The sequence below is a fragment of the Micrasema longulum genome, unplaced genomic scaffold (assembly GCF_059751315.1).
Source record: "Micrasema longulum isolate JH-2025_06_02 unplaced genomic scaffold, ASM5975131v1 h1tg000200l, whole genome shotgun sequence".
Taxonomy (NCBI): domain Eukaryota; kingdom Metazoa; phylum Arthropoda; class Insecta; order Trichoptera; family Brachycentridae; genus Micrasema; species Micrasema longulum.
Genome location: NW_028277405.1, coordinates 21,375 through 48,114, shown reverse-complemented (window position 1 = coordinate 48,114; position 26,740 = coordinate 21,375). Strand labels below are relative to the sequence as shown.

General features: G+C 34.0%; 1 protein-coding gene across 1 annotated transcript in view; it reads right to left on the bottom strand.

Annotated features, from left to right (window-relative positions):
- Positions 1-26,740, bottom strand: part of LOC148283764 (tyrosyl-DNA phosphodiesterase 1-like) — a 63,139-nt gene that overhangs the window by 21,672 nt on the left and 14,727 nt on the right. The window contains exons 7-9 of the mRNA XM_088243302.1: positions 23,491-23,712; positions 22,664-22,753; positions 15,995-16,123 (exon numbers count right to left, since the gene is read on the bottom strand). Coding sequence (XP_088099428.1) covers positions 15,995-16,123; positions 22,664-22,753; positions 23,491-23,712 — 441 coding nt within the window. The remainder of the gene's footprint in view (positions 1-15,994; positions 16,124-22,663; positions 22,754-23,490; positions 23,713-26,740) is intronic.

Genomic DNA, 26,740 nt, shown 5'->3' with positions numbered 1-26,740 from the left:
TTTTTAATGCCCCATAAATTATAATTATCCTCAGTTCTTATGCGACATATTCGATTTTAACATTTCATTCCCTACTAATATTTTAATGTTTCTGTCCCCCACCCAATAAACTTTTATACAAAACTCTATGTAAATATATCTGTAGGAGTTTGAAAGTGTTGGCTGAGTCCCTACACTAGGCGAAGCGTAGACAAAAAAAAATAATTTGGAGTTTAAAATTGCTGTTTAATTACATTTTAATAAAAGTTACATATTATTACAAACAAAGACGACAGGAATAGTAACGCCCGCGAAAAAGTACTGGGGAGATGTGGATGTAGTTTATGGAGCGGATCTTCTTTTTATAGAATGGAAATCCTCTGCCCCATATCTGTATTCATTGTAATGATGGGAATAATCGAGATTTATTTATTTTATTTTATTTTATTTTATTTTATTTAGAAAACATACAGTCAAAATAAGTACTAAAAACAACAATTTTTTAACATAAAAAGACCAATTAAGTTTTCATAAATTAAAAAGATATAAACATTAAATGTGACATAAAATAAAAAATAAATAAGAATTTTAAGTGAAAAAAGGATAATTGTTGACATTTGCGTTATCCATGGAGGTAATAAATTAAAATAAATAAAAATACCGAATGCACACTCCGAGCCATCCACGCACACACATGAACGCACATATAAAACATACACAAACATATACATTACATGCGGCACATATACATAGCATAAACCACTCAAGATGTACATTCAGCAACTATCCCAAATAATCGACCCCATGAAGAAATTATCTGTACAAATGCAACGTGCAGTTAAAAATGTCTACATCAATACTGAGTCCGTTATAATTTCTACAGGTACGTCTAATGAATGAATTTTAGGTATAATTGTTTTTACAAGTTGGTACATAAAAAAGGGAATTTAATCTAGTATAGCGAAGAGGACAACGGAAACCAATATTTTGTAAAAGATACGGCGAATCAACTATGTTATTGAGAATTTTGAAAAGAAAAATTAAATCATATCTAAGGCGCCTTTTTTGTAGTGATTCTATATTAAAATTGATCAAAGATGCGCCGTAATCATTTTCAATGTTACCAAAACGATATTCCAGGCTCCTTACAAATTTCTATTGAATGTTTTCAATTTGATTAATATAAACAATATATTGAGGGGACCATACTAATGAAGCGAATTCGAGTTGACTTCGCACAAAAGTATAGTAAAGAAGTTTTAATGTATTTGGTGATGAGAATGGCTTGGAGATTCGTAAGATAAACCCTAGAAGTCTGTACGCCTTATCTACTATTGTATTTATGTGATCTCTAAATAAAAGCTTATCATCCATCAGTACACCCAAATCTCTCGCTTTCATTGAACGATTGACAATTTTCCCAGATAGTTTGTAGTCAAATAGTATACTTTTTTTCTTTCGAGTAAATGACATGACAAGACATTTATCAGAATTCAATAATAACTGATTGTCCTTGCAATAGCAACAGATTCTATCTAAGTCAGCTTGAAGAACTTCGCAATCATTTATTGAAGACACAATTTTAAATACTTTATTGTCATCAGCGTATAGCAAAAAAATTGAGTTTTGAATGCATAAACTTATATCATTGATATAAATAATAAAAAATAAGGGTCCAAGATGCGAACCTTGAGGGACACCTGATGGGATTGGTTTAAATGATGAATTAAATCCCTTGAGTGAGACCGATTGACTGCGGTTACTAATGTAGGAACATATCCAACGATACAGATTCCCTCGTATACCAATGTTCCAAAGCTTGCGAAGTAAGACCGAATGACTTATTTTATCGAAAGCCTTTGAATAATCCGTATATAAAACGTCTACCTGAAAACCTGCATCCATTGCATTCAAAACAATATCGGTAAATTCACAAAGATTTGATTCAACTGACCGTTTCTTATAGAATCCATGTTGATTGGGATTAATATGTGGTTTTATAACATCGAAGAGCTGATCGGTTACTATATTTTCAAGGATTTTACTAAAAATGGGAAGAAGAGAAATGGGTCGATAATTTACTACAAGACTCTTATTTCCCTTTTTATGCACAGGTGTAATATTTGCCTTTTTCCATATTTCAGGAAACGTGCCTTCCTTTATTGATAATTGAAAAAGATAAGTAAGAGGACGCGCAAGCTGTTTAATACATTTAGAAATAAAAAAAGGGTGTATGCCATCAAAGCCAGCACCTTTGCTGACTTTAAGTTTTTTGAGATATTTTGTTACCAATGACTCATTTATTTCTATAGCATTAAGATCAATTAAACTATTTTCTTCGGCAGGAACACTACAACTAGATGCATTAGTTTCCAAAAATTCAGAATGGAAATATTCCGCAAAAGCATTACAAATATTCTGACCGCCAATTACCAAATTATCTTTGTAGGACATTTGAAGAGGCACATCACACCCAGCTCGCTTGGACTTGACAAAAGACCAGAAAAGTTTAGGTTCTCGGTTAATGTTTAGATAATCGAAATACAAGCATTCGAGACATGCAAATAATCGAATTCAAAAATCGAATCAATCGATCTTTTTACCGTGAAAAAAAAAAAAAAAAACAATATTGGTAATTGTTGGGTGGGGGGATAAAAATACATCTGTAATAACAAAGTTCTTCAAAATAATTACGAGGAAGTTCAGCCCTACGGGAAATTTTATATAAAACATGTTTATTACGCACGGTAAAGATTAGAACAATAAATTGTAAATTTCTTGAAAATGTATGAAAGAAAGTTCGCCAAAATCAACCAATAATATAGCGTTGTGATAGTTATATGTCGGCCTCGTGGTGTAATGGTCAGCGCGTTTCCTTACTATGCAAGAGGTCTTTGACATGGTTAATTTGAAATATTTATTTATAAGGCTGTTTTCACACTAAAATATTTCATAGTCTCTGAACTGGTATCTGAAGCGTAAGACTAATCATCTGACCTTCATGTAACACAAAATGATCAAAATACGCTGCGATTAGTTTACCAATACAGTGCCCTATGCACCATTAGGTGTGGAAAGGGAATGATGATGACGATGATAGTTATCCTATTTTCGGGAAACAAACTAACAGACGTGAACTTAATACGTCACACGCAGAGTAATTTCAAAATAAAATCAAAATTAAAATCATAGTGCTGATGATACGACACACAAAAATGTTAAAAGTTGTGAATGTTTACCCACATGTCAGAATTCATATCTCGATTGTCTCGAAATGTCAAGTCCGAAATCATATTTCGATTGTCTCGAAATCTCAAGTCCAAAATCACATTTCGATTGTCTCGAAATCTCAAGTCTGAAATCATATTTTGATTGTCTCGAAATGTCAAGATCGAAATCTTATTTCGATTGCATCGAAATGTCAAGATCGAAATTATATTTCGATTGTCTCGAAATGTCAAGATCAAAATCATATTTCGATTGTCTCGAAATCTCAAGTCCGAATTCATATCTCGATTGTCTCGGAAAACCATTTCGAATGAATTCACTCGAGATATCTTGATTATTTTTCCGATTAGTACGAGTGAACTCGATTAGTTGTAAGCATTTTGAAATGTCTCGATCTTTTTAATAATCGAATATTTCGATTATTTTAATTAGATTCTTCCCACCATTAAATTCATTGTTTATTTTGTCCGTGGCAGCTGCTAAGGTTAGACGTGTTTGGTGTGCTCGGCAATTTTCGTATTGGCAATCCAAAATGCCTCCACTAGGACGATTAAGCCTTAGTTTTGACGTCATGTCTGTAGACCCATGTTTTGTTACCTGTTATAGCACGTTTCAGTAATGTTGCATCGTCGTTGACTTCATTTAGTCACACCTAAGCAACTTCCATTCGCCGCTGTTTTTGTTATAAATTTAACAATTTTAAAACAAATTTTACTGCCACGCGTTTCATACCCAAAACATTCGAAAAAATTTCATGACATAAGCCAATCGATATGCCAATATCATCAGCAACTTCTATGATTGTGATTTGGCGATCGTTCATAACCATTTCATTAACTTTTTCCACGTTTTCGTTGGTTGTTGATGTGCTGGGGCGTCCGGGCTGTTCATCATATTCAACGTCTTCACGGCCATCTTGGAAACGCTTATACCACTCGTAAACTCTTGTTTTACTCAAAGCAGACTCATCGTAGGCCTTTATTAAAATTTCACACACTTTGATACACTTGATTGAATTTTTTACACAAAATTTGATACAAATTTTTTGATCCATTTTTTAACAAACGAAAACCGCCGAGCTTGTAAAAACACGTCTTCAGGGGCATATATACCAACATAATTTAAAAAAATTATAATCGGATCACCCAAACCCGCAAAATTGAAAAATTCCCGTTATTTTCTGAACAGACCCGTGTAAACGAAATTTTATAATAATTATAAAATTTGACAATTTTATCAAATAAACCGTGTTGTTGAGTTGCAAATATTTACACTTTTGTAAATGTCTAAATAAACGGAAAAACGAAAAATCGATACTAGTTAGAACATCCCAGTATAAAGGTGAAAACGTCATAAAAAACAACGAAGAAGAATTCGTTTTCTTCGTTCGTTTTCTAATGGCCTTTTCACCTCTCAACTCGGATGTTCTGGCCAACCAAAAAAGAAGAATAGACCAATGGGAACAATAAAGACCTTTTTTTTTACAAAAAAAAAAAATTGTTTGAACTAAAAAAAAGCACTTTGTATAAAAAATAGTTGAGGTAAAAGTAATTGGAAAAGTTATATAAAACATGAGTAAAATATCAAATAATTTTTCCCTCATTCAGAAGTCAAATTTAGATATTGCCAATCCATTCTGAATTTCAAACATCCAATTTCTATTTCTAATCATTCACGCTTTTCATGTACTCGATATCTATGCTGAGTTATCTCTGGTTATTATTTTTTTAATGATCAGACGTCAAAGTCAGTCAAAGTTTTATTCCTAATTCCAATATTATCTTTGCAAACTAAACGATTTTATTTTGTTATTATTTTTAAACATATCATTTAAAATAAACATCGTAAAATAACTTTTGATTGTCAGACGTTTAAACGAGTAGAAAATGAAAGCCGACTTATTATTGCAGAAAATTTTTATTTAATCAATTAAAAAAGCTTTATAAATACATAATATTTGTAAAATCGCACATGTTGGTTATGTGTTCATATTTTAAAGGAAATATGGAATATAGTAATAGCGATGAAAATGTTTTGTCTGCGGACCAAAGCATCGAAATCCCTTCCTGTGATAGTGAGCCTCATCTCTTAATTTCCTCTGTAAGTTAGTCTTGCTATTATTTTTCAACCGGCACACCTCTGATTTTTTAACGCGCCCTTTCGTAAAATATAATGAAGAAAATTATTTCGTTTACATTGTATTTATTTAATAATTCATTTAGAATTAAAATTAGTTTTTAAATAAACAGTTAACAATGGAGTTCTGGTGCCGACCCTTGAATATAAAGATTTTATTTCGTCGTCACATTCCATTTCCGCATCTAATGGTGCATAAGGCACTGCATTGGTTTACCAGATTTTATTTATATAACTTTAAACTTAATTTTCCAGCTAAACAGATTGACTATAACTTTTTAAACTTCAATTGTTATTTAACGAGACTGAAAAGTATCGAAGTACCAAATAGATGCGCAAGATTGCAGTCTACCTTTGTTGTGGCGTTTGATAGACAGAGTTGTTTTGTAAATTCTCCAATCGTCAGACTACACCGGCTCGGAAATAAGTATAGAGAAATTGGTATATTTCGTTTTCCATTGTCAATTTTTTTGCACCACAACAGGCCAGGAGCCCCAATTACAGTAATAAATTACATCACAAAACAACCCAGGCTTGAGAAATTTATTTGAATTTTTGTGTTCTCACCGGGAATCGAACCCGGAACCTTCCGTGAGTGAGTCAAGTGTCTTGACCACTACACCACGGAGGCCGCCAGTTTTTAGATTAAAAAAATCATAGGCCAATAAAATCTTAGTTCTTCATCTCTCTCATCTTCCCATCGCAGCCTCGGTCTACCGACCTTTCTTCTGCCTCCTCGGTGTCCATCTGAGACCCTCCTTTCTTTCTGGAACCCTAACGATGGCATTCTCTGCACATGTCCGTCTCATCTCACCCTATTCAGTCAGACGTGTGCAGAGAGCCCGGGAGATCTATAAATGTCGTATAGCTCATCGTGGCATCTGATTCTACAGGTTCCTCCATCACACACGGGATCCAGGACTTTTAGAATTATTATTAAAATTATTATTAATAATACACTACCAGCTATTAAGCTGATGCGTGTATATCAAGTGTACAACTGTACATGGTTATTAAACATTATACATTGCTGTGTGCATCTAGTTAACATTCACTGAACTAGCACCAATCACTTTCTCGGGAAGGCCATTCCATTTCTCCACGACTCGGTTTGTCAGGATGTTCTTCCTGGGGTTGGATGAGAAGGAGGTAGTCTTGAGTTTTAATGAATGACCTCTGAGATGGCGGTTTTCATTAAGAGTGAACATTGATTTCAACTTGGCTACATTATATTGCTCAGTTAAGATTTTGAACGTTTCAATCGAGTCACCACGCTGCCTCCGCTCTTCCAGTGAACTTAACCCGAGCTCCCTTAAGTGGTCCTTGTATGATTTATTTCTTAGAGAATCTACAATTTTAGTTGCTCTTCTCTGAACTTTCTCCAACAACTCTATGTCTTTTTTAAAATAGGGACTCCAGATTTGGTAGGCATACTCTGGAGTGGACAAAAATCTGTTTTATAAATTTTGCGGAACAAATCTTCGGTGATGTGAGCGAATGTTTTCCTTATTAAGTATAAGAGGGAATTGTAACAGTTAATCAAGATACAGTGCGTTTGGTACTTCTATGCTTTAGCAGTCTGGTAATAATAAACTGCTATTATACTTAGGTCCGCAAGAGTTACCTGAAGTACATGATTCGCCTGTTCTGCGAGAACTATGTCGGCTGGTGCGGAGAGAGGGCTCCCAGGGAAGTGGTCAGAGCGGCCCGGGATGTGGAGCTGAGGGCTGCTAGCAGAGCCATGCTGGTGCCTCTATACCGGGAAGCCATACTGCCCATGGTAGGGACTCTATTTTATTTATTTACGGACTCATTCCGTCCATTCAACAATGGCAAACACATTTCATTATTACACATACAGGTACAAATGAAATAAAATACAACTAAAGAAAATTAAAGCTAGAACAAAAAAATAAGTAATAATGACTACCTCAATACAAGATCTGTAGCTCAATCTCAAATAACTATCGGCGTGCTAATAAGCGACGTGATAAAAATTTCTCACTATGGTGTTTATCGTATTCGCGATCACAGTGGAACATCCGTGAACATCTAATATTAAATGTCAAAATATCGACATTTCATGACGTATAATCCTGCTGAATTTCACCAGTGTAAATATATTTTTTTTTTACAAAACTGTTGTTTTTATTTATTTATTTATTATTTATCATGCTATTTGTTGCATTTAGCCAGGGGGTGGCAAGCCAAATGTCAAGAAAAGCAGTCGCCATAGTAATTGTAATTTAATTTTCACTTTTTTGTATTAGATACTCCTTACTATTTTGCAAATGAAATATGTATATTGTATTATTTTTTATAATAAATGCCGATTACAGATTACACACACGATGACTTATGACTGCGATAACTTAAGCATGTTCATTATTGTTTATTGTGATCGCTTAAATGCTTAGCATGTTTTTAAGGACGTCGTTAGTTATTTGTGATTGAGATACTGGTCTATCTTAGCGATTGTTTAAATTAAATTAGTCTACAGCTGATGATAAAATATTTTTAAAACTACAATTGAATTGTATAATAAAAACACCAGTCTCGAAGATGTCCTAACGAAACCGGTCACTGGTTATTTAAAATTTCTGCATCTAAGTATCACTATGTAGCTATGTGTGTACCTACTGCATATAAGCGCAGTGTTTACCCGTGTTATAAGAACGGAGTCGTGGTTACGTGTCAACAAAACAAATCTAGAAATCTTATCCCTTACGCCTTGCTTTTAAGTACTAACCCTTTAAACCCCGATTAGTAGAGTTTTTGAACATTCTCTTTTTTAATTATGTTATTTATAGCTTAAAAACGATTTTCTTTTCTTATTTATTTTAGAACTTTTTAAGAAAAAAATTGTTGACCAAATTTGCACTGTCGGGGAATTGCAATACAAAAAGTTGTTATTTTTCCAGTACAATATTTTCAAAAATTAATGAAAAACCTGCGTTATAATCAAACCACAAATATATTTGAAAATAAAAAACGGGTGACAGTTCTACGCAAAACTGATCTCCGGGAGACATTTTTTGGAACTAATCACTTCAAAATGGCCGAAACTACTAAAAAATGACCAAATATGTACCGACAGCGATTAGTTATGTCAAATGTATCGAGTTATTTTACACCAGGGCCTCGATTATGATGGGAAGATAAAGACGTCATACCTTCACCTTAGAAACCGCCATAGAAACAGTTTCAATATTCTCAAATAAAACAATCAACCTATTAATACACATATACGCACCCGGAACCCTCTAAAATTGTGACACTTAACTCATGCCCAAACGCTTAGTCCTACCCTACGCGTATTTAGTCGTTATTTAACCGCTAGACGGATTTCGACGTGAGCTTGATATTTAAATCGAAACGAAAATGCTCGGTTGTGTCGTGAAAGCGTGTAAAAACCATTCGAATAAACGTAAAAAATATGGTGTAACTTTTAGTTGTTTTTATTTTCATTTGTTTTAGGTATACCTTATTTCAACTTGGTAATTTTTCAATAAAAATGAATTCAAGCTGATGCTTTAAATAATTTAATAATTTTGAATGCTTCTATGTAAATAGCGTTTTTTACTGTAAAATAGTTTAAATGCTTTCTGAATCCAAAAATACACACAAATTAAATGAATATTTATGTCATATTGCATCATATCTTATTTGATTGTATACTTTCCTATTGACCAAATTGCGAAGATTATTTTTTACTATGATATGCTTGTTTTAAAAATAGAAATTATTTCTGCCGTTATTATGTGCATGACATGTGCTCCATTGAAAACAAATATTACTGAATAATTTGAAAGGTGTCGATTTACATAAAATAAAGATAAGTAGGTACCTAGGTACTTGTTTGCGTGTGATATTTTTAAATATAGAATTTAAGTAGGTACTTAAGTACTTGTTTATGTTTGAATTCAAATACTTTACATAATTCATTTTCAAATATAGAATTCTTTTTGCCAATTCCAAACTCTGCTCTGGGATTCGTCAGGAATGCGGTTTTCAAAAATTTATCGAATGTCAGTTAATATTATTTAAGACATAGAATTAAGAAAAGTCCAGAAACCGCATACGAGCATCTAACAGAAGGCGACTAAACTACTAAAAAATGAGTAGTTTTACGTTTTGACCCATTCGTTTCTTTGTAGACGTCGCTCAGTGATAGGTAATAAAGAACTCACACGAGAGGTAGTATCATACATGATAAATATAGCGCAGGAAATTGGTAAAATAAACCAAAGTAGGGAACAAAATGCCGAACACTCCTCTAGTGGAACGGAAGGCCCGTTGACTACTGCCAACAGGCCGGCTTCTCCTGAAGAGTTTTAAGTGGTTTCCTCTCCACGTGAGCAAATGCTGAGAAGTTCCTGATTAGCCCACATTAATATATCCCTCCTGATCCCAATAGTTTAGATAAATTTAAAGATATTTAATTGCAGAAAAATCCACTTTTTGAAATATAAACCTTGTATATTATAAGCGAGGTAAATAATAAAGCAACTCCCATATAAAAAATTTTTTAAAAAAAGACGTCGCTCAGTACGCAACTCCTGATTTGAATTCAACTATGCCGTGTTGTGTTCTTTTAAAGTGTAGAAATACTGCTAGGATCTTAAAGAAACAGGATGGGATCACATTTTATGTGTAATGAGCTAACGAGTGTGTAACAAGTAGCAAATACATTACATAAAAATTAAATTATTTTTCCATCTGTCAGATTGTCGAAGAAATCCAAATGGACATTTTGTTAGTGTTGCCAGGGTAGTAATTTTTTTACCCTACTTTGCTCATCTAATGAAAATTGGACCTCGGATTAAACAACTCTGTGGTGGACATTCGACCGACATTATCTTTAAAACATCAAATATTATTTAACATGATATAAAAATATCCGTTTTATATAAGTTCAATGTTCATTAATTCAATTACTCTCATTAAATAACCCTTTACTTATATACTATGTTGTTTCAATCAATATTTTGTAGTGCATAATAAAATTTTAGAGAAATTAACAGATTGCTTTTTTTTTACCTTACATATGTGTTATGATTATATTTTTTCTCATCGTGCAACATTACGCGGTGACATCACAAATGCGCGCGGCGAAAGTGGGGCATAGTGGGGGGGATTTTTGGACACAGTCCGATGTATTCAAATATGATTCTACGCTCCTTCTGGACTATTCTTAATTCTATGGTTTTAGTATTACCAAAAATCCAGTAAAATAAATAAATGGAAACAAATTATAATAAATTTAAGGAAATAATTTAATTGTAATCCATAAAACAATAATGTTGTTTGTAAACATGCAGAAACTAGTTTTTTCTTTACACAAAAAAATAACCGCCATCATTTTTTTTTGTATCATCATTCGATGGATAAAAAAAACATTTACGCTCTTAACTTCCAACTGAAAAATGGAAGATATTATGAGTCATAAACCTTTTCGTGGCAAAGATGTACATTTATCTGAAAACCGCACGTAAATCGGTCCGGTAGTTATTCAGTCCATCGAGAACAACCATTAGAGCATTGCCTTTTATATATATATGGACAAGCGGACCCGCAAGACGTTGTCCTTCCCGAAAGTTAGCTTGCCTGCTATTAGCTAGTTGAACAAACATTTCTTTTGTAATTAATTACACACGTTATTTATTTTGGACTTTTTAAGCTATTTATATATTCGTAATAAGGGTTTGTTTTTCTGTTTTATTTCCACGTGTGATTGCCTAAGAGGCCTGATTGTGCTTAAATCAAAATCGTGCAAAAATCACTACTCTAGTCCACAACCAATGGAGAAAACATGTGAATGCGTGTTGATGAAGAAAAGTCAGACAGCGTTTTACCCTGAGCCTTCTAAAATTATGACACTCAACTCATGCCCAACGTGAATTTAGTCATTCTTTAATCGCCAGCCGTGTTTTGATGTGAGATTAACATTTAATTCGAAACCAAAATAAATTACGAAAATGACAAAATGCATAGTTTTAATCAAAATGATGTAACCTTAACATATTACAACAGAGATGAAGAACATTTAAGAGAAGGCAATGTAGAAGTCTAGGCATCTACAGGGCTTATGACCTGTCATTGGCTGGTTTAAGTGGCCACTACACACTATGTAACATTCACCGTTAAAATTGTGTTCAGGCGTTGCCTAGTATAATATTAATAATAATTCGATCAGATGAATCTCTTCGCAACAATAAAAGTTTCATCTCTGAAACTTCACTAAAATCAACAGATGTAAGAATCGAAGATATATGGATGTTTAAACAGAGGCAAAAAGTGTGAATGTTACCCAGTGTATAGAGTGACCACATAAACTAGCCAATTGAAATTGAACAAAAAAAACACAAAATACAAAAACAATGTAATGTAATGAAATATGTAAAGTTAAAACGGTGTCAACAATATTTTGAGTTTGTCCAAATTTTTGTCGACAAGGACTGGATTTAACTCCCTGGGGAGCTGTTAACATTGACATATTACAACAGAGATGAAGAACATTTAAGAGAACGCAATATGGAAGTCTAGGCAACTACAAGGCTTATGACCTGTCATTGGCTGGTCTAAGTGGCCCCTTTACACACTGTGTAACATTCACCATTCTGCTCTTATTTGAGCATCTATATTCCTTCAATTCTTTCATCTGTTGATGTTTGTGAAGTTAAAAAGCTGAAACCTTTTTTTTTGCGGGTGAGATTCATCTAATTGCTTTATTTTACCTACATACCGGGCAACGCCTGAAATTTTTATTTTTCCAATTTCTATACTTCCAATTTTTTTGGAATATGCATTTTAGTCGAATGCAACCCTGGAAAATCGATGAAAACACGTATATGCTTGCAACTTTTTTTCTACTGAACATATTGAAGATGTTATTGTTTGTAAACCTTAAGAACGTAAATTAGAACATTTTGCAAAAAACCGCACATACGTTTGTCAAGCCATTTCGAGTTGATATGAGTGAAATAATTCACTCATAATGATCTCTCAATCAGGCACCGGGTCTCGATTATGATGGGAAGATAAAGACGTCATACCTTCACCTTAACGGTATAGTTGAAGATAAATTCCCTCTAGCGATTACATAGATATACTACTGACCCCCCACTATCAAGTTTTGATGTAAGTACATCGGTTTACACCGACGGGTCTAGAACCCATCGATACGTTTATCTTCGCATTAAAAGTGTCAAAGTGCAATTTTTCTTTTAATTATGATTTATTAAAAATTTTTGACGTTGGCACTTTTTTTCTTAAAAGCCTATTAAAAATATGAAAGAGAAATAAGTCAATTTTGAAGTCAAATTAAATTCCGACATAACTGTCAGTTTAATAAAACGGACGCCTAGGCGAATCTAGATGCGAAAATAATTTCGCTAGGTTCTGTCCAATTAACACATAAGAGTATCTAGGCGTTATACTGTAAAAAAATATTGTAGTTATCATATTTTTTCCATCTTTTTTACTAACTTTCTGAAAAAACGTATCGAGAGTCGGCCTCGTAATCGCTCAGTACTACCTCAGTAGATTAATGCAAATGATCGTTTAGCATATCGTTTTGGCAATGGTTAAAAGTCATATAAAAATCATTTTTAAGCGAGCTTTTTTTGCTTAAATTAGGAATTATTGGAGTTTATAATCGCTTTGAAGTGGGCACTTTCTATCACAGAAGCCTATTCAAAATATAAATGAGAACTATTTGAAATGTTAATGACGTAAGGAACGCGGACTAATTGTTTGCGGTCATTTCATTGGCTTGTTTCGATCATATGATGTCGATATGACAAGAATGTAGAACCATAGAATTAAGATTAGTCCAGAAACCGCATACACACATCAAACAGAAGGCGACTAAACTACTCACAAATGAGTAGGTTTACGTTTTGACCTATAAGTTTCTTTGTAGACGTCGCTCAGATTCCTCCTCCTTATTTCTCTCCTGATTTGAATTCAACTATGCCGTGTTGTGTCCTTTTAAAGTGTAGAAATACTGCTAAGATCTTAAAGAAACCGGATAGGGTCACATTTCATGTGTAATTAGAAAATGAATGTGTAAGTAGCAAATGCATTAATTAAAAATTGAATTATTTTTCCATTTGTCAGATTGCCAAAGAAACAAAATGAACATTTCGTCAGTGTTGCCAGGGTAGTAAATTTGTTTACCCTACTTTGCTCATCTAATGAGAGAACTAATGAAAATTGGATCTCCGATTAAACAACTTAATCGTGTACATTTGACCGACATTATATTTAAAACATCAAATATTATTTAACATGATATGAAAATATCCGTTTTATGTCAAATAAATTTTCTCCTATATTTTAAGTTTAAAGTTCATTGATTCAATTACTCTTATTAAATGACCCTTTACTTACTTGTATTTACTCTGTTGTGTCAATCAATATTTCCACGTGCACAATAAAATTTAAGAGAAATTATTAGATTGCTTTTTTTACCTTACATTTGTGTTATGATTTTTTTCCCATCAAGCGACATTTTTTTTATTTTTTTTTACTTGAAAATTTATTTATAAACCTTTACGGATTATCACATTCATTTTACATAAAATAATAAACACATTTTTCATTTATTCTCTGTCGTTCAAAATAATATTTTTTACATCTTTTGAAAAGTTTATCTGTCTTTTGTTTAGTTTTGTCTGGTAGTTTATTGTATAATTTCAGTCCCTGGTTCATAAGTCTTGATTGTCCTTGTCTTGTTTTAGAACGTTGTATATGGTATTTGTCTGATATTCTCGTATTATGTCCATGTTGACTACAATTTTTTACAAGTTTTGGTTCTTCGTCTACAATTACATTAGTGGCTAATTTATGGATAAATTTTAATGATTCTAATTGAAAGAGTTCAGTTGTATTTAATGGCTTAGTTTGTTTAAAAAGTTCTCTTGTTGCGGTTAAATAGGGAAGGTCATATACTAACTTTAATATTTTATTTTGTTGTCTTTGTAGTCTGTTTATGTCATTTTGATATCCTGCTCCCCATAGTGGTATTACGCTGCGACCTCACGAATGCGCGCGGCGAAAGTAGGGCATAGTGGGGGAACCATTGGACACAGTCCGATGTATTCAAATATGATTATACGCTCTTTCAAGACTATTCTTAACTCTATGGTTAGAACATACCGAGGTAAGATACAGATAGTACAGAAATTAAGTATACCGTCTCGATATGTACAGATGAAGATAGCGTTCATAATCGAGGCACAGCAGTATGTGGGCCAGCCTGCAGTACCGCCTCCGCTTTGTGTCACTGGAGTTTGCTGCGTCTTTTTCTTATTACTTCATTCCCTACAAAGTCAGACCACCCCGCACCCGAGATCCTTCCGAGACACCTATTCTCAAAACTCAGTATTTTGCCGTTTCGGGCCCTATTGAGGTGCCGCGATCCATGATCCACGAATCACATCCGTAGATTAGAATAGATGTTTTGCAGTCCTTATAAGGCGTGCAATAGTCTTCCGTTCAAAAAATATTCACGCAGTTCCAAATTTATTTAATCAAACCATCTTTGGAAAGTTGTTCCCATTTGAAACCACTCTTCGGGGAGAAAACTTTTTTCAAAACGTTGTGTGGCCGGCGTGTGTTGATACAATGTTTTTAAGAATAAGTTTTTAATGATCAAATCGGTATTCACATTTGAGAAACCTATATAATATAACAAAGGAAACTTAACTGTAACTGTAGGTTCGGTTTCAGTAATAGTTTCCAGTTACAAATTTCCAATCATAGAATTTAGAATCGTCCAGAAACCGCACACGCGCATTAAACACAAGGCGGCTAAAGTACTCTTAAATAAGTAGTTTTATGTTTTGACCATTAGTTTATTAGGAGACGTCGCTCAGTACGCAACTCCCAATTTATATTCAACTATGCCGTGTTGTGTCGTTTTAAAGTGTACAAATACTCCTGGGATCTGGGATTTTACGTTTGAGTAGCAAATGCATGTGTAAGTAGCAAATGCATTACTTCAAAATGTAATTCTTTTTCCATCTGTCAGATTGTCAAAGAAAACAAATGGAGATTTTGTTAGTGTTGCCAGGGTAGTCAAATTTTTCACGCTACTTTACTCATCAAATATTATTTAACAAGACAAAAAAATATCTGCTTTAGGTAAAAAAAAAATTGTTACATTTTTAGTGTTCAAAGTTCATTAATATGACCCTTTACTTATCAACTCTGTTCTGCCAATCGAGGTTTCCGCGTGTACAATAAAATTTTAGAAAAGTTTATAAAAATAAAAAATTATCTTACATATGTGTTTTGACTATATTTTTCGCGATCTGGCAACATTGGCGGCTTCCGTGGTGTACCGGTCAAGACGCTTGACTCACGCACGGAAGGCTCCGGGTTCAATTCCCGGTGAGAACACAAAAAAATAAAATGGGATTTTTCTCAAGCCTGGGTGTTCTGTGATGTAATTCACCACTGTAATTGGGCCTCCTGGCCTGTTGTGGTGCAAAAAAAAATTACGCGGCGACTTCACGAATGCGCGCGGCGAAAGTGGGGGGTTTTTCGGACACAGTCCGATTTATTCAAATATGATTTTACGCTCCTTCTGGACTATTCTAAATTCTATGTTTCCAACGTTGATAATGATTCGTAAGTTACTCACCTTTGTTAACTTTTATTTCGTGTATGTTTACGAGCAATTCCAGTTGATCTGCGATCGCTTTATTTTCCCGTACGTACGCTGGGATTTCCATCTCTCCGCTTTCTTTGTACTTTAGCAAGACCATTTCCACTATAAACAGAAATCAACTTTATAAATTTCTCTGCGATGCAAAGACCAAGTAACTCTCTAAAGGGTGCAAGTTCGCAATTATCACCCGAGAGAAAGGAAATGTAAACTCCCTTTTCTGTATTTATTTACAGAATAGAGAGTTTTTAGTAATTATAGTCCTTAAATAAAGCTTGATTAGAATGACAGCTGTCAAAACTATTTACAAAGCAATTATTGAACCACACGTTAACTACTGTAGTAGCATTTTATTTTTATCAAACAAAGAAAACATAGATAAACTAACTGTATTACAAAATAAAGCCTTTAGAATCATTTTGAAAAAAAACAGATATACGAGGGTAAAATCGATGGTAAATGAAATGAAATTATTAACATATAAACAAAGAATATTTTACAATACAATGATATTTGTTCATAAAATTATAAACTCTAATAAAAAAACAGAATTTTGGAAAAAAATTGATCGGAACCAGCATGAACACGATCACAATACTAGAGAAAAGAACAAAATTAGACTTCCATTTAGGAAAAAGGCAAAGTCACAAAATTCAATTTTATTTAAAGCAATTAAAAAGTATTACGAAATGGAAAAAAATATTTATGAAGAAAAAAACATATCAAAATTTAAAATAATGGTCAAGACATATGTGATAAACAATTTATAAATTTAATATATTTGCAATGTTATTATTAGAACACACATAACAATATGTATGATATGTGTGCCCTACTTTAAGATTTGAATAAAAATAAAAAATAAAAAAAACTTATTTCATTAGTGATGGAAAATTGCTGATCACTGATCAAATCGATTTTATCAGTTATTTCGTGCAATTATAAAACTCTGTTTCCGAAAATTGGTATAAAAAACGAAAAAACAATCTTACTATAGTGTGTAAAACATAATTGTTCACCAAAAATGAGACATTTATACTTTTTTCATGACCAACATCAAACGAATAATTTTTTTATTCGATTGATCTGTCCCATCTCTAACGTTTTTGCAAAATGATGTAACCTTGTAAGAACATCGTTAATAATTAGGTTTATTTTAGTTTTAAAGCTGATTTTATATATTAATGTTGAATTATGTTTCAAGCATTGTAATAAAAAAATCAATGAACACGCCAGATACAAATGATTTTTCGTGTGTCAATATAAATAACTCCTTTGACGTTACTACAAAGTTATGTCGTCACTTTTTCTGACAACTGTCATTCTAATCATGTTACATTTTAAGGACTATAGTAAGTTTAAAATAGTGCAGGGCTTCGATTATGATGGGAAGATAAAGACGTCATACCTTCACCTTGACGGTATAGTTGAAGATAACTTCCCTCTAGCGATTATAAAGATACACTACCGACCCCCCTCCCTCCTTTAAGTTTTGGGTAGGTACATCGATATGAATCAGGGGGAAGCATACGTCACGGTACACATATCTACGCTCTAATGACATAGCTTCAACATGACGTCATAGTTAAAAATATAAGTCTCCTGACCGACTACAAAGGTATAGTACCGATAACCATCAAGTTTTGATGTAAGTAAATCATTTTATACCCAGAAGTCTAGAACCCCTCGATACGTTTATCTACGCATTAAAAGTGTCAAAAAATTTTCTCCGCCGAGCAATTTTTCCTTTAATTATGATTTCTACAGTTTTAATCGTTATGATTTTTGAAAAGTTTTAATCGTTTTGAGGTTGGCACTTTTTTTTCTTAAAAGCCTATTAAAATATGAAAGAGAAATAAGTCCGTTTTAAAGTCGAATTCAATTCCGACATAACTGTCACTTTAATAAAACGAACGCCTAGAAAATAATGTCGATATTTCTCTCCTATTAACAAATAAGAGTATCTAGGGGTCAGACACAAATTACTTGCGTCAGAAAGTTACCACTCTAAAAAAATAATTTAGTTATTATATTTTTTCCATCTGCTTTACTATCTTTCCGAATGCATGTACCGATAAGTTATAGGAGCCGGCTTTGAAGTCGATCGGTAGATACATACAGATGATCGTCAAGCGTACCGTCTAGGTGATTTCCAAAAGTCATGCAAAATTCATGCGAGCAATTTTTGCTTGAATTGGGATTTATTGGAGATTAAAATCACTTTGAAGTGAGTACTTTTTATTACAGAAGCCTATTTAAAATATACGTGAGTACTATTTTAAATGTTAATGACGTAAGAAACGTGAACTAATTGTTTGCGGTCATTCCGTTGGCTTGTTTCGATCATATGATGTCGATATGACAAGTAGGTAGAACATACTGAGGAAGATACAGATAGTACAGAAGTTAAGAATACCGTCTCGATATATACAGATGAAGATAGCGTTCACAATCGAGGCACAGGTGGCTCATAAATCCGCCATGGCCCGTGAGGATTTATGTGAGTTCGAAGCTCATACGTTGGCATAAAAAATAGAAGGAAGGAATACTTTAGTTATCTGTACTGTGGTTTCGTTCAAATAACGTTCATTCCAGAGTTGCAGAGTCCTGCTTCTAATGTTTATTTTAGCGAAACTTAGATGAAATTAGGCGAAATCGGGAGCTGTCTTTTTAAGCTTAGCTGCCCGAGCCTTTTTATATGCTCTTTCGTCATCTATGTTCTCTTACCCATCCAATATATTCATTTAGAGACCTAATTCGTAATTTATGGACTTCGAAATGGATGTCCATCACAATAGGTCAACCGAATTCCGATCAGTTATTGCATGCCCACCGGACATACAATCTGTGAGGATAGTTTCCATCTTGTATTTGTGGCTTCTTCGTGACAGATAGATCAGTGATTTTATTTATTATTTTTTTGTGCCCTTGTGTCGGATATTGTCATTCTTCCTCATGACCATATTGCAAACACAAATGGTTGAAAATTATATGCAGGACTTATGTCGGATATTGTCATTGTTCCTCATGACCATATTGCAAACACAAATGGTTGAAAATTATATGCAGGACTTATGTCGGATATTGTCATTCTTCCTCATGACCATATTGCAAACACAAATGGTTGAAAATTATATGCAGGACTTATGTCGGATATTGTCATTCTTCCTCATGACCATATTGCAAACACAAATGGTTGAAAATTATATGCAGGACTTATGTCGGATATTGTCATTCTTCCTCATGACCATATTGCAAACACAAATGGTTGAAAATTATATGCAGGACTTATGTCGGATATTGTCATTGTTCCTCATGACCATATTGCAAACACAAATGGTGGCAAATTATATGCAGGGCTTATGTCGGATATTGTCACTCTTCCTCATGACCATATTGCAAACACAAATGGTGGCAAATTATATGCAGAGCTTATGTCGGATATTGTCATTCTTCCTCATGACCATATTGCAAACACAAATGGTGGCAAATTGTATGCAGGGCTTATGTCGGATATTGTCACTCTTCCTCATGACCATATTGCAAAAACAAATGGTGGCAAATTATATGCAGGGCTTATGTCAGATATTGTCACTCTTCCTCATGACCATATTGCAAACACAAATGGTGGCAAGTTATATGCAGGGCTTATGTCAGATATTGTCACTCTTCCTCATGACCATATTTTTTTTTTTTTTTTTTTTATTTTTTTTTCTTTTTTTAAATTCTAAACAATTTTTTTTTTTTTTAATTCCCGCCAAACTGCAAAAGCAGTTTTTTTGCAGGGATTTCTCTCTTTGAACACTTTTGTAACACAATATAATAAATGTTTACATAAAATATTTTTAAAAAAAAAATCTTAAAAATATCAATAAAATAAAAGTTTAAAAAAAATTCAATACAAGTTAATCAAGTCTTTTTTGAAAACGAAATAAATACAAAATAATAAACAAACACTTTTTTGACACTGTTTTAAATTGTTTGGTTTCCCCATTTTTTTATAATTTTTTTTTTTTTTTTTTTTAGACTAAACTTAGAATTTAAGAAAAAGATTTTTAAAACCAATTTTACTTTGTTTTTATTCATATCACTATTTTTTATTTCGTCCGGGAGTCTCTTTACTATGCGAGGGAGTATATACGCCCTGGTCCTTTCTCCATACGCATTTATGGCTCTTCTTTCTATGAAGTTTCCTCTCGCTTTTTGGCGCGTTTCATGCTTATGTGATATTGGCGTTTTATAGAAATCCATGAAGTCCTCTGTTACCAGGCGATAGTATATCATATTCTGTACCGTCAAAACTTTACACATCGGGAAAAGATTTTCGTAGTCATTTTGACAAGTTATTAAGTTGGTTTTACTTGCTAACATTTTAAGGAATCTAGTTTGTAATTTTTTTATCCTATTTGTATACGTTGTAAATGTTAGCCCGTAACAACTCACTCCATACGATATAATTGACTCAACCAGCGCATGGTATAAACAGTACAAGGTGGCCCGCGGAACACAGAATTTCAAATAATTAAATTTTATAAGTACCGCTTTTAGTTTTTGGCAAACACTTTCTACATGTAATTTCCAATGAAAATTATTTTCGATAGTTAAGCCTAGATATGTATATTGTTTGACCATTTCTATCGTTTGACAGGCACAAGGTGATTTTTTTAAATGGAGACATTCATAATCGTGACCTTTAACATTAAGTATTTTGTTTTTTTTACTTGTATGCGTAGAATGAATAAGCATCACTTTTGTTTTATTTATGTTCAGTATTATCCCATTATCGTGAGCCCATTTCATGATATTGTTTAAGTCCGATTGAATATTTTTCTCAACATGTGTAATATCTTTGTCAGCGCACAAGATGCAAGTGTCGTCAGCAAATATGTATTTGGTACATTTTTCGATAACATTGGGAAGACTATTTACCTGCATTATGTAGCAAACTGGTCCTGATATTGAGCCTGTTGCCACACCAGTATTTGAGGTGGTTGGATTACTTTGTTCGTCATTTATCTTGACTTGTATTTTCCTGTTTTGTAGATAATTTTGGAACCACAATTTTAATGGTCCTCGTATTCCACATTCATCCATTGCTATTGCCAAGGTTTGATGATCCAGGGTATCAAATGCCTTTTTAAAATCGATAAAAAGTACTCCCACGTACTTTCCTTCATTTAAGTATTTATTTATTTCATCAGTAAATTTAGACAGTAGTGTTGAAGTACTTTTGTTTTTTTGAAATCCATATTGAACTGAGTTTATAATATTATTTTCATTTAAAAAGGACTGTATCTGGCTGACAACAGCTCTTTCGATTATTTTATCTATACACGAAAGGATGGCTATAGGTCTGTAGTTAGTAAACTCCTTATGGTCCCCTGCTTTAAAGATAGGTCTTATTATTGCAAACACAAATGGTAGCAAATTATATGCAGGGCTTATGTCGGATATTGTCACTCTTCCTCATGACCATATTGCAAACACAAATGGTGGCAAATTATATGCAGGGCTTATGTCGGATATTGTCACTCTTCCTCATGACCATATTGCAAACACAAATGGTGGCAAATTATATGCAGGGCTTATGTCAGATATTGTCACTCTTCCTCATGACCATATTGCAAACACAAATGGTGGCAAGTTATATGCAGGGCTTATGTCAGATATTGTCACTCTTCCTCGTGACCATATTGCAAACACAAATGGTAGCAAATTATATGCAGGGCTTATGTCGGATATTGTCACTCTTCCTCATGACCATATTGCAAACACAAATGGTTGAAAATTATATGCAGGACTTATGTCGGATATTGTCATTGTTCCTCATGACCATATTGCAAACACAAATGGTTGAAAATTATATGCAGGACTTATGTCGGATATTGTCATTCTTCCTCATGACCATATTGCAAACACAAATGGTTGAAAATTATATGCAGGACTTATGTCGGATATTGTCATTGTTCCTCATGACCATATTGCAAACACAAATGGTGGCAAATTATATGCAGGGCTTATGTCGGATATTGTCACTCTTCCTCATGACCATATTGCAAACACAAATGGTGGCAAATTATATGCAGAGCTTATGTCGGATATTGTCATTCTTCCTCATGACCATATTGCAAACACAAATGGTGGCAAATTGTATGCAGGGCTTATGTCGGATATTGTCACTCTTCCTCATGACCATATTGCAAACACAAATGGTGGCAAATTATATGCAGGGCTTATGTCAGATATTGTCACTCTTCCTCATGACCATATTGCAAACACAAATGGTAGCAAATTATATGCAGGGCTTATGTCGGATATTGTCACTCTTCCTCATGACCATATTGCAAACACAAATGGTGGCAAATTATATGCAGGGCTTATGTCGGATATTGTCACTCTTCCTCATGACCATATTGCAAACACAAATGGTAGCAAAAACCATGTTTACTCGAATAATTCAGTAACAAAAGTGTATTTCCATAAAAACATTTTTATACCAATTTAGGTTATTATCAGCAGTATTTTTTCAATAACTTTACTCCGATCCTTTTCATACAAGTCACCAAAAGATTAATAGCATAATCATGCACGTTTGCACGTAGCACCGCTTGTTTCAAGGTATAAATGATCAGTAATTGTACTTACGATGGGGATGAGCGTAATTCCTGAAGTGAGTCTCGTCCTTTCTGGAACACTTCACACCGTACTGGCAAGCAGTCGAGGGAACTTCCTCATCTAGATATAAAATTAAGTCAGTGATGATCTTTTCAACGATGACAGAAAAATTTTACATTACAACAGCAATCGAAGCGAACTTATTATTTTTTTGCACCACAACAGGCCAGGAGGCCCAGTTATAGTGGTGAATTACATCACAGAATACCCAGGCTTGAGAATAATCACATTTAATTTTTGTGTTCTCACCGGGAATCGAACCCGGAACCTTCCATGTGTGAGTCAAGCGTCTTGACCGCTACACCACGGAGGCCGCCAATTTACCGTAAATATTGGATAAAATTAAGTTAGATTTTTAAAAAGCCTTTGATACGGTAAATGTTAAGACCATGATAAAAAAAATTAAACGATATTGGAGTAAAATCTCAAGAATGCAAACTATTCAAATCATACTTAACTAATCGGAAGCAGTATACCTTAGTAAATGAAAAAAAAAAGTAAAATACAAACAGTAAAAACCGTGTTATAATTATTTACAATTCTGGGCAAAGATGCATTCTTATTATAACTCGTGCTTGAAATACCAACATGAAATAATTGTTGCAGCCGAGTTGTACGTTGAGGAATACGAATTTTAATTTTTCGAACAGTTGAGGGCAATCTAAGTTATTATTACATGTGTTGTAAAGGAAAGCAGTATCATTGATGATTCTTCGAGATTGTAAGGTATCGATTTTATGATGTACCGCAGCTTCTTCATAGTTATTGAAATATTATCTTCATAGTTAATACTTTACCTTCCTTGGAAGAACGTCCATACGAATAGGTGGAGGTCGTTTGCTTTGTTTTATTTCCACCCACGTTATAAGTTGTTGTTTTCTTGACGTTAAAATAACCATCATCCTCTTCATCAGAATATGCCATCATTTCCAACTGTTTCTTTATGAAATGATTAGTTTTCAAGTTTTTCGGAATACAAGATTCGCCGTTATTCTTGTAACTCCATAAGAGATTTTCCACTGAAAGAAAAATAATATTGGACGGCTGAAAGAGGCTGGAAAATCTATTCAATACTTTATCTCGAAGCTACAGCTATTGTTTTGATAAAGCTAAAGCTGAAATTGACTTAATATAGCTCCGTCACCCTACGCTCCTTGCGCTGCTCCTCGCGCTGCCGCCCTCTCGCCCGATGTTGCCCTCTCCACCCACACACTGCTCTACTCGCGCAATTAGTCGCGACGTTCCGCACTTGTCATTTGTCTTTCTATACAATGGACGATGAAACTGTGGCAGAGTGCGCGCTATGCGTTTTTAGTATGGCTAATTATATCAATGTCATACGAAGAAATATGCATCGTTCAAAAATGACGCGTGCGTCTTGTGTGAGCGCTTGATGCGTACTGCGACCGCGCGATTATGTGGCCAGTTACTCGCGCTCATATTGCCGGTCCTTTGACTCGCGCTCAAAAACCGACAAAATAGTGGGCACGACGAGGAGCATGACGTGCGGCATGACGAGTAATGTTGCCACACTACGTCTCTGCCTCCTTTCCTCGCTACTTCCCATGCCACTCGTCGAGTGTGTAGCAGGCCTAATAGAGATAACAATAGAGATCGCCTAACTTTTTTCAAAATGGACAGCCTTGAAATTAGACGAAACATAATAGACCTCACCTGGCTATACAAAATTCTTAATTATCGCGTTGACACGTCACTCATTAGCAATATTAACTTACACGCTAATATACGACTGCGTGAAGTTGAACGCTTTTCATCAGCTCCATCGCATGTGCAGGGAGTACAATAAGATTAATAAGTGTGACGCGAAAGATATAGACATATTTGGGAATTTCTTAAGTCAATTTAAAAAGAACTTTTTATCTGTTATAAATATTCAGATATAATATGTAGAGATGACACTCCATACATATCCCAGCTAAAAAACCGTCCCCAAATGAAAGTAAATGACATATCTCGTCGACTTTGGCAAGCAAAACACGTAGTACAGTAAAAAGCACCGACTGTTTACATCGGTCTACTGTAAGTTCTATTCAGAATGTCGCTTCCTTCCGCATACGCGTCACCTTTGTTTATCGTTTCACTATACGCTCGACTAACTGAGCAGGACAGAGACAGGAGATAACTCACAACTAGTAACACATATCATCGCTTTGGTTTGTTTTTGTCTAACAGATCATTTTTCAAGTACACAGGAGTTCTGAGAAAGCCTTTATTTATACTACTAAAACGAAAAATATATATTTTTGAAATTATTTCAATGGTTTTTCAACAATTTTCTTTAAAGTTGCGGTCATTATTTATGCCTATTTTGTTAAAAAAAGCTTTGAAGACACAAACGAACTGAAGCGACGACATGCCAATTAGCCGCAGGTAGAGGGACTATATTTTGAACGCTCATGCTAACACTTTAGTTATGTACCTCAATGATTATTACAAGTAACCATAGTGTATTTTTTATCTTCGTTTTATTTTTATTAATTTTCCTAATTTTTTTATAACGAGGTTTACTATAGCTTAAATGTCCTTCTTTTTTTGTTATTTATTTTTTTGTTTTTATTTTCTTAAAAGCATGTTCTCTTGGCTTTTATATTTAACTATTACTTTAATTAATTTGTAATTTGTAACACATTGCATGGCTGTGAACAATTATAAAAGGTGAGGGGTCTAATAATAATACATATCAACAATGTTTTGGCTCGATTTACTCCCTATTAGTTATTTAGATTAACATCTGTTTTGACAGGGGTAAAACTGGTCTGGGCATTTAGAGGGCTTATCTACGACAGGTCATAAGCCCTATAAATGCCTGGACTTCCATATTCCCTTCTCGAAAATGTTTTCCCGCTGTTGCAAAAAAATTAGAATATTACATATCTTGATGTTATCTATGTATGTATGTCCAGTTACAGTATTGTGCGAATTAATGGAATAAGAGTAATTTTTGACATTTTTTACGTATAGCAACACTCACATGTCAATTTGACAGTTGTTTAGCTCCAAAATTAGAACTTACAGTTCATTCTTTGGGAGCTCATAATGGTGTTTGTTGGTGTACTATCTGTTGTTTTTTTTACATTTTCTCAATAAAGGACTAATTTTATAAATTGCTCGTATATTAATCAGTGTTTTTGGGTTGGTTTAAATCATGGATATCAAGCCGGGGAAAAGGGAAAAGATTATAACCTTAAGAGAACATACATCAATGGCTCAGAAGGAGATTGCAAATGAATGTTTTGTGAGTCAGGGAGCAGTCAGCGAGATTATTAAGCAGAAGAAAGAAACAGGGTCCGTTAAAGCAAAGATAATTGGAAATGTGGAAGAAACCGGAAAACGAGTGTCCGAGATGAAATATCTTTAGTCAAAAATAGTAAGTTAAGCCCCAGAAAAACAAGTTATGAACTTCAACGAGATTTGGCAGCCTCTGGGGTGATGATACATGACTCAACAGTACGAAGAAGACTCATTGAATCTGGAAGAAAAGCAATTCGACCACAGAAGAAACAACTCCTGACGGCAATTATGATAAATGAAAGGCTCGTTTGGGCTAGAAAATATACCAAATGAACTATTAAAAACTGGAAAAGGGTGCTGTTTAGATGATACCAACTTTCTCGTGCAGGGATATCGCACAAAATTTGTTAGAAAAAGTGAGGATGAAAAACTTACTATGGCTCATATTGACCGAACGGTAAAATATTATGTGAGTAGATGTGTGGGGCTGCTTTTCGTATATGGGGACCGGACCTTTGATACCAATAGAAATAATGATGAATAGCCTAAAGTATAAAGCTCTATTGGAGCAGCACTGAGTAAAGTTTGTCCTAATGGTGGGGATGTATTTAAACAGGATTCAGCTCCTTGTCACGTATCGAAGTTTATGCTTAGGTATTTCAATGATAAAAAGATAACTCTTTTAGACTGGCCTGTAAATTCACCTGACCTTCACCCTATAGAAAATTTGTGGGCGATTTGTAAACCTAGGATACAAAAATTAGACTGCACTACATAGATAAAGACGATAGAAGC